Here is an 8,766-nt window from a genome sequence, read left to right as displayed (position 1 = left end):
TTGATGGATTCACTTTATTTTCAGTGTAAAAATGTTTTGTGTGGAGTGGAAGATTGTGAGCTTCTTATTAGCAGAAGAGAAAATAAAGAAACACTTTTTTTCTGAAGATTTTTTTGTTTTGTAAAGAGCAGCACACCACGATGACGGCAAACGATATTTTTGAAACTTTGGATAATTTCATGGGATCAAATGAGATAAACTGGAGTGACTGTATTGGGGTCTGTACTGATGGAGCTGCTGCGATGACCGGCAGACCGGGGTAGTTCAGCGTATCAAAGGTGTTGCACCCCTTGCAATTTCAACGCACTGCTTTCTGCACAGAGAGGCGCTCGCTACTAAAGAAATGGAACCCAGTCTCCATGTGGCCGTAAAAACCGTGACCTTTGTGAAAGCCAGAGCCACCAGCTCCTGGTTATTCACTGCGCTCTGCGAAGAGGTAGGCGCTGATTACCATACCCTGCTGATGCACACTGACGTGAGGTGGCTGTCCAGAAGGCGCTTCAGCCTGAGGGAGGAGTTGTGTGACTTTCTTGCGGTCAAGAGACCAGACCTTGCTGAGTTTTTGGACAATGACAAATGGCTCGCTCAACTCAGCTACCTTTCAGACATATTCTGTGAAATGAATTAACAGAGGAATGCAAGGAGCAAATATAAACACTGTGGTGCAGCATGAACGAGTAGAGGCTTTCAAAAGAAAACTACACATGTGGAAAACCCGTGTCTCCTCCGGAATCAGTGACATGTTCGAGCACACCCATGCTTTTATTGCAGACAGACATTTGAATTTTAAAATCATTCAATGTCAAATAACAGTGCATCTATCAAAGGTCCTGGAGAAATCTGATAGTTATTTCCCAGCTCTAACTGAGTAGCAAGCAGATGATTTTCTGTGGATCAGAAACCCCTTCACTGACAACAATGAAGCAAAGCGTCCAGCTTCTCTGCCATCAAGACTTCTGGAAGAGCTTATAGAAATATCCTCTGATGCCAGCCTGAGGTTTCAGTGAGGTCCCATTGGAATCATTCTGGTCTGAAATTGCAGAAGAACACCCAGTCTGTCACACAGCTGCAATGAAGGTGCTGATTCCCTTCAGCACCACCTACCTTTGTGAAGCTGGGTTTTCAATGACAGCCCTTAAAACCAAATACAGGGCCAGACTGACCCTTGAGGATGATATGCATCTTGCCCTGTCAAAGATCTCTCCACGCTTTGACCAAATTATTACTCACTGCCAGCAGCAATCCTCACACTGATGGATAAAGCCTCACAGATAACATGCAGTATATTATAACATACAGTACAAGTATTAGACAGCAGTCATTTTGTAATAGCCTATATCCACTCTTTTTTTCCCACACACTAGTGTGAATACTGATATTTTTGTTATTTCATTTCAAATAGAGCCAATTTATAGGCTACTTAGGAGTAAATAAATAATTACAAATGGCCTACTGATGTTTTTGTTATTGTATTTTCAATAGTTTAGGCTATCATTTTTGCATAAATATATCTGGTGTAAGAAATTGTAGTCAGCCTCGACCCAGATTCCACTCCAAAATAAATTTTAGAATGAGCTCATCCCTAAAATGGCTTAATTATCATAGAGATGAAAGAAAGTAAAGTTATATTGTTTCTTCACCATTTGGGTTGATCACATCCTGAACAAATGGTAGTCAATTGTAGAATTGGACTGGGTGTGGGACACAGAGAACCTTCTCAGACAATGGGTTTGACAACTTCATTAACATACAGATCACAGCTGTTGCAACAAGAGCAACTTCATTTACATTAAGAACAGGATAAAAGGTGTAAGATTTGGATGTTCTGGGTTCATTCTGACGCCGGTGAACCCAAGGTGCTTTGTGTACCTTGCCACTGCTATGCTGTAATAAACTTCATTTTTGAGATCTTCGACGTCCACATCATTTTTTCTTACACTGGTTATAGTAATAAACATACCGTTTGTTTGAAAACTATTTTTTTTTTTGTCATCCTTGCTGCAAGCTTACAAGAGCGATAATATCATTAATTGTGAAGGGGGCCCTGAAATATTTTCTTGGGAAAAAGGAGGTCTCAGACAAAAAAAGGTTGGGAAACACTGGCTTAGGAGACATTCTTGTCTACAGCTGCTCCGGCGTCGAAACACTGGCGGACTGTGTCCAGTTCACTCAGGGCGGGTCTACGCTCAAACTGCACTGTCCATCAACAGTCGTGGGAGGGGCTTGTGCAAAAGTACGTTTTGTACAAGGGCAAGGGTGTAGAGGATGCAAAGCTTTTTATCCTTGACAAGGTGTATAAACATCTTGAGAAACCTGCATCACATGTAAGAATTTTATTTGCTGACTTTAGTTCAGCTTTTAATAAAATGCAGCCTCACATTCTGGTCGAACGATTAGCCTCATATTTTAAGTTACCTGAGCAGATTCTATTACTCATCTTAAACTTTTTAACAAATAGAAGGCAGCAGGTCTATGTAAATGGAAATATGTCATCTGTTATCGTATCAAACACAGGCTCTCCTCAGGGCTGTGTGCTGTCCCCCCTTCTTTTCATATTATATACTGACAACTGCAGGTCATCTTGGGAGAACAGTTACTTAGTGAAGTTTTCAGATGACACAGCCCTGCTGTCCCTTTTACAGGGCAATCAACCGGATCATAGCAGTGCCCTTGAGGAGTTTGTTAGATGGTGCGACGATAGTCTTCTTGACTTAAATGTGTCAAAGACTAAAGAATTGATTATAGATTTTAGGAAGGTTAGTGACGAACCAAAACTGAGTTTAATACACAATGAAGGTGTTCAGGTGGTACAAACATATAAGTATTTGGGCACAGTATTTGACTCACAATTGAAATTCAGAGAGAACATTGATAGCATTATTAAGCGAGCAAACCAAAGAATATATCTACTGAGGAAGTTGAACTCCTTTGGGGTTTGTAAAAGAATCTTATGTACATTATATCAGGCATTCATTGAGAGTCTATTAACCTTTTCTTTCTTGGGTTGGTTTAATAGTTTAGCGGTGAAAGACAAAAAGAGTTTGAGTGACATTGTTAAAGTATGCTCAAAAATCACTGGTACCCAATTAAATGATCTTGGTTCTCTCTGGAAAAAAAGAGTGGTCCAAAAAGCAGATAGAATACTGTGCCAACCAGACCATGTGCTTAGGAATGAATTTGTTCTCATGCAGTCAGGTCGGCGGTATTATGTGCCAATACGGAAAACGAATCGCTATGCAAACTCATTCATTCCCTCTGCTATAAGATTTTTAAATGATAACTCATAACTACACAAAAAGGTTCTTGTATTACACCGCTGTTCTGTCACTGGCAGGTGAATGTGTGTGTTGTGTTGTGTTGTGTGTGTGTGTCAGGGTATTATCGTTTTGTATACATTTTTTTTTTATATTTATTGTGTGCTAATAATCTTAATTTAACCCTTATTGGATGGGTTGGCTGTAGAACTGAATTGCCCCCTTGGGGACTAATAAAGATATTTGAATCTTGAATCTTGAATTGCCCCGAATCTGAGAACGGCTTGTTCTGAGACAGTGCTTATTATTTATGGGGATTTAGATGATTTTTTAAAAAATCATTATAGGGTGGTTGTGTACACACACTGCCAACACACATTTATGTTCAAACGCCATGTAAAAGTGCATTTTGCATAATAGGTGCCCTTTAAGGGTATAGGGGACGATTTCAGACACAGCCATGATCAACACGATCTGCTGAAGTTCAAACATTATTGTTGGTGTCAGACTGAGTATTTCAGAAACTGCTAATTTGCTGGGATTTTCACACACAACCATCTTGGTCAGAAAAAGAGAAAATATCCAGTGAGCTGTTTTTAGTTTGAGTTCACTCCTTTTATCATGTTTTGTTCAGTGATTTGAATGAAATATTTCTCAGTGCAGTCTCAACATGTCTGGTTATTTTCTCTGAACACTTTAACATGTGGTTTTATTCTTCATTACTCGTTTCACAGTATTCATGACATAATACTGAACACAGCGCCATCTAGTGGCTTTCATGAGTAACAGACACAATCACTGGATCTCATTACAGATTCTGAGTAAATAACTCCTGATAACATGTGAGTTCAGGGTGAGCCACTAGATGGAGGAGTTGCTCCTCAGACGAAACCACAGAGACAAATCACACTAGAGATTTAAAGACTTTATCGTTCCCTGTTGGAGGAAATGGAGCATCAATATGTTGTTTATGTATTTCACTGTGATCTCAAAGCATATTATAATGTGTCTCAAATCAGTATTTTCTTGGGTTAAAGGAGAAGCTGGGGAAGTTGTTTGTTTATTATTGTAGATAGAAAAACAGTACGAATATCAGTATAGTTAAATAATATTTTAATAATGTAAAGCTTTATATGTTCCATACTTCTGAAATCTTTAAACTATATAAAGTCTGTATTCCTCCAGGAGGCGCTCAACAAAATAATTGTAATAAATCATGACTCTTGAACCTCAGAGTGAGAAACTTTATTGATAAAGGCAAGAAAATACATACAGCAAATATACAGCAGTAGTAAAGTGAGATCTGTGGGTCTCTTTATTCATTTTTTTTTTTTTTGTATCTGAGAGAAATATAAACAATAAAGTGACATTGTTAAAATCTGACACTGAAAGAGAGCACAAACTCAAATAATCATCAGTATTTATTATGAAAAAAACACTAGAAGAACAAAAACACACTTGAAGATCCTTTAAAGTTCAGCGTTCTGCTTTAGATTTCAATACTTCCTGAAAAAGATTAACATAAAAAGCCATAAATTAATAAATCTCACAGATAATTATACATGCAAAATCAGTTTGTGAGAAATGACATCATCAATCATGTACCTGATGTGTGAATATGTGCTTGATCTCGTTCAGCTCTTCTGGATCTGATCTCATAAACCACAATAATGACAGTAGCCACGCCCACCAGAGCAGAGAGGACCAATCGGATCACAGCTTCAGTAGGACCACAACAGTGGACAGAGTCTGAGGAATAAACACATCAAACTGAGATCAGATCAGTCAATAAACACTAATATCAGCGCTGACATCAACTAATATTTCTGAATACACAGAAATATGATCAAATCTAATCAACAATATCATATACGGTTCCAAGTGAGTTTTTATACGGTCTGTCATAGTAGATAAGAATATTTGAAGGAGAAGAAAAAAATCTCTCTACTCACCATAGACAGAAACTCTGAATGATTTTGATGAGAATCTTGCTAATAACATCAGTAGTTTATAATCTCCTTCATGTTCAGCTCTGGTGTTTGTGATGGTCAGAGATCCAGTTTGATTGTCCAGCTTCAGTCTGTCTCTGAATCTCCCATCAAGAACATCATCATATACAGTGATTCTGTCGGCCCGTTTATTGATTTCAGCTATTACAGTGTTTTCATCTCCAAACCTCCACTGAATCACTTCACCATCCTTTATTTCAGTAAGAGGAGAGTTTAGAGAGACTGAATCTCCCTCATTCACTGACACTGACTTCACTTCATCTGTCAAACACACAGAGAACAAACAGAAACAGGGTTTGTCACAGATTAATACTGTTAAATCACTTTATAATGGTTTACTAAATTGAACAGTTAAAATAAACAATATAAAATAACCAAAATAAAATGGTGTATGAATTCATTTAAATTGTGTCCTTAAATGAGCATTTCACCCATGGGAACATTGATCTTTATTGAAAGGGGGTCATATATGTAGTCGAAATGTAAAATAAATTTCGAATTTGGTGCCTTCTTGACCAAAAAAAAAGACAGAAAGTACCTTTAGGGCGCATTTGTATGAAAGACAACAACTCCCACAATGCATCACATTGCACAGCTCCGCAAGCCACTCCCACTAATCCAGAACAGCGCACAAGGTATCCGCCTATCAGAGAAATCACTCTTCCGTCTACAAGGCTAGCTACCACCAGAGCTTGAAATTCACTTCACACAAAGTTAGTGGGCGAACTCATTAGTGAATTACTACTCGTTTGTATTTCTTTCGAAATGGTGAATTATTGCATGGTACCGGGATGTTCAGTCAGAACATATGCAGTGTGAAAAAAGGATGGTTCACAACACAAACGTCCGTGTCCTTGTCTGATTCAGAGATTTCGTCCAGGAGAAATTGGCATCTTTGAAATTCTTTGCAGCAGACGGACTCTATCTCTATGTCCGTAGTCGCATAGTGAGATCACCGGCGCCACCAGTCCGCCCTAACTCGAGCCAGTCCGGGCTCCTCGTCCACGACAGGCAGGTCCTCTGCCTCCTGTTCCTCCATCAGCCTCAGCTGCTCTTCGCTATATTGCGGCTCATAAAAGTAGATACAAACATCTGATTCAAGCATCAGACTCACGAAATCCTGTTCTTCCATATCATATTGAGTAGCCTCCGCTATTGTCATAACTTCACATCTGGCTCCATAGCGCCTGTTAGCTTAGCTTCCAAACAAGATGGAGGATATTGCTTTTAGTTTCAGAAAGTAAAGTACCACCCACTGATCTGTAATAGGTCTGTAGCGTAACCGGGTCCCACCCCCTGGGAAAGATGAGGAACGAGTGTTTGTAGTCTCAACCCCTCAACACAGATATGGGACTTCCTGCTTAGAATGACGCAGAATGATGATTTTTGCATCATTGTAAGCAGGAACTGCAACAATGAAATCCTTATTTCTCCCGTCTCAGGGGAAAATGAGGGGAAAATGCACGACCCTTCAAAAATATGACTGGGTTTCTAATGATACAAGGCTTGATGCAAATGGGTGAAGTCTCCCTTTAAAAACAGGAGTAAATGTTTTTGAACTCACCAATGACAGCGAGAATGAAAAACTTGATCTCACTGTTGATCTTTAGTGTATAATCTCCTTCATGTCCAGTTGTGGTGTTTGTGATGGTCAGAGATCCAGTTTGATTGTCCAGCTTCAGTCTGTCTCTGAATCTCCCATCAAGAACATCATCATTTACAGTGATTCTGTCGGACCGTTTATTGATTTCAGCTATTGAAGTGTATTCAAACCTCCACTGAATCACATCAACATCCTTCATTTCAGTAAGATTAGAGTTTAGAGTGACTGAATTTCCCTCCTTCACTGACACTGACTCGCAAAACACACACACATACACACACACAGAACAAACAGGAACACAGTTCGTCACAGATTAAGACGGTCACTAGATGGTTTAAAAAGTTAATTGTTTGAAATTTAAATTTAAAATGAATATCATCATTAAACACCAAAATAAAAATAAGATTTGAATTATTAATTGTATCTTTGTGCTGATTGATATATAAAACATGTGAAACTGATATATAACTCACCAAAGACAAAGAGCCTAAATCTCTTTCTGTTCTCACTGTTGACCAGTAGATCATAATATCCAGAATGTTCAGTTCTGGTGTTTGTGATGGTCAGAGATCCAGTTTGTTTGTCCAGCTTCAGTCTGTCTCTGAATCTCCCATCAAGAACATCATCATATACAGTGATTCTGTCGGCCGTTACATTGATTTCTGCTATTAAAGTGTTTCCAAACCTCCACTGAATCACATCATCATCCTTCATTTCAGTAAGATCAGAGTTTAGAGTGACTGAATCTCCCTCACTCACTGACACTGACTCACCAAACACTTCTGAAGAACAGAGTTTTTCACAGATTAAAGCTTTAAAATCACTTGATATTGGTTTGACACATTCAATTGTGTAAATGTGAAGCGATTAATATTCTACAGCAGTTCAAAGACAAAAGATGATGAATGAAAATGAGAAATAGTTAAACAGTTTTTTATAATCAAGTGACTTTAATCTCAAATAAGTGTTATCTCTCAGCAAAATCACACATTAATTGTTTCTATACGAGAATAACAGTGAATGTTAATCCTTTCTGACTAATTTAACCAGTAATTTATCACATCAGAACAGAAACAACTGAAACCAGAAAAACACATTTAAAACTCACCATCCAGACGCCACAAACACAAACAGAGCAAAACTAATTTGAGAAACATTTTCTTCATCGGTTCACTGAAAAGCCCACGATAGTAACTCTTAATGTCTGAAACACTCAGATTGATCTGAAAGATAACTGAACTGAGATATTTATCTGGTTGTGTGTGAATTGTCGTGGAAATTCTTTTCTCAACTTTTATCAATAATTGTAAGACAGTAGGACATCTCAAAGGTTAACAAAGATCAGCTTTATTTCTTGCAAGAAAGGCAGTTCACACATCAGTCTGATATGAGAAGGGCCCCGACTTCTGCTTTTTGCCCAGCTTATATACACAAAACACATCCTGGTTGTCTCAAAAGATCGCCTTAGTTACCTTAAAAGGAAATGTCTCTCGTTCGAGATCTCTTGTCCAACTTGCAGACGTGATAGAACAATATCACGTCTACTACAAGTTCCTGTTTTTAGCTGCAGCTTTTTCACACATTTTGCTTATCTCTATTTCTATCAAAGCTGCGCACATACTTTTCACACTTGAAGTCCAACAATAGGTCACTTTGAGTACACATAGTCTCTTTGCTACTAAGTCGTCTATCACCCAGGACATTTTGTTCCTGCAAGCTTATATGATTATATTTCTTTAAATGCTTATGAGTAAAAATAAATGTTCAACGTTAACACAAGTTGCACACTTGTGAAAGTAAAAAACACATCTAAAATGTAAAATTTCCAATACAGAATCCTCCCCCAACCTCAGTTAGTTTCCGCTCACACATCTGTCTCCTTTAACATCACGAAAATCAA

At 38.3% G+C, this 8,766-nt stretch overlaps 1 protein-coding gene across 1 annotated transcript; it reads right to left on the bottom strand.

Annotated features, from left to right (window-relative positions):
• Positions 1–4,482: 4,482 nt before the first annotated feature.
• On the bottom strand, positions 4,483–8,265 carry LOC311296246 (uncharacterized protein). Its single transcript, XM_084417916.1, has 6 exons — positions 7,975–8,265; positions 7,340–7,648; positions 6,828–7,115; positions 5,207–5,524; positions 4,860–5,003; positions 4,483–4,760 (listed from the first exon to the last, which is right to left on the bottom strand). The coding sequence occupies exons 1-6, from the start codon at positions 8,030–8,032 to the stop codon at positions 4,744–4,746; spliced, it is 1,134 nt and encodes a 377-aa protein (XP_084274042.1). The 5' UTR covers positions 8,033–8,265; the 3' UTR covers positions 4,483–4,743.
• Positions 8,266–8,766: the final 501 nt, after the last annotated feature.

The sequence above is a fragment of the Rutilus rutilus genome (assembly GCF_951802725.1).
Source record: "Rutilus rutilus genome assembly, chromosome: 8".
Taxonomy (NCBI): Eukaryota; Metazoa; Chordata; class Actinopteri; order Cypriniformes; family Leuciscidae; genus Rutilus; species Rutilus rutilus.
Note: the sequence above shows the minus strand (reverse complement) of the source record. Positions and strands in the feature narration are given on the sequence as shown.

Excerpts from the sequence above, each read along its gene's own strand:
- LOC311296246 (XM_084417916.1), bottom strand. The coding sequence starts at position 8,032 with ATGAAGAAAATGTTTCTCAAATTAGTTTTGCTCTGTTTGTGTTTGTGG. Across the intron at positions 7,649-7,974 it reads GTGTTTGTGGCGTCTGGATG|AAGTGTTTGGTGAGTCAGTG; the intron begins GTGAGTTTTAAA and ends TCTGTTCTTCAG. Across the intron at positions 5,525-6,827 it reads TTTCATTCTCGCTGTCATTG|ATGAAGTGAAGTCAGTGTCA; the intron begins GTGAGTTCAAAA and ends TGTGTTTGACAG.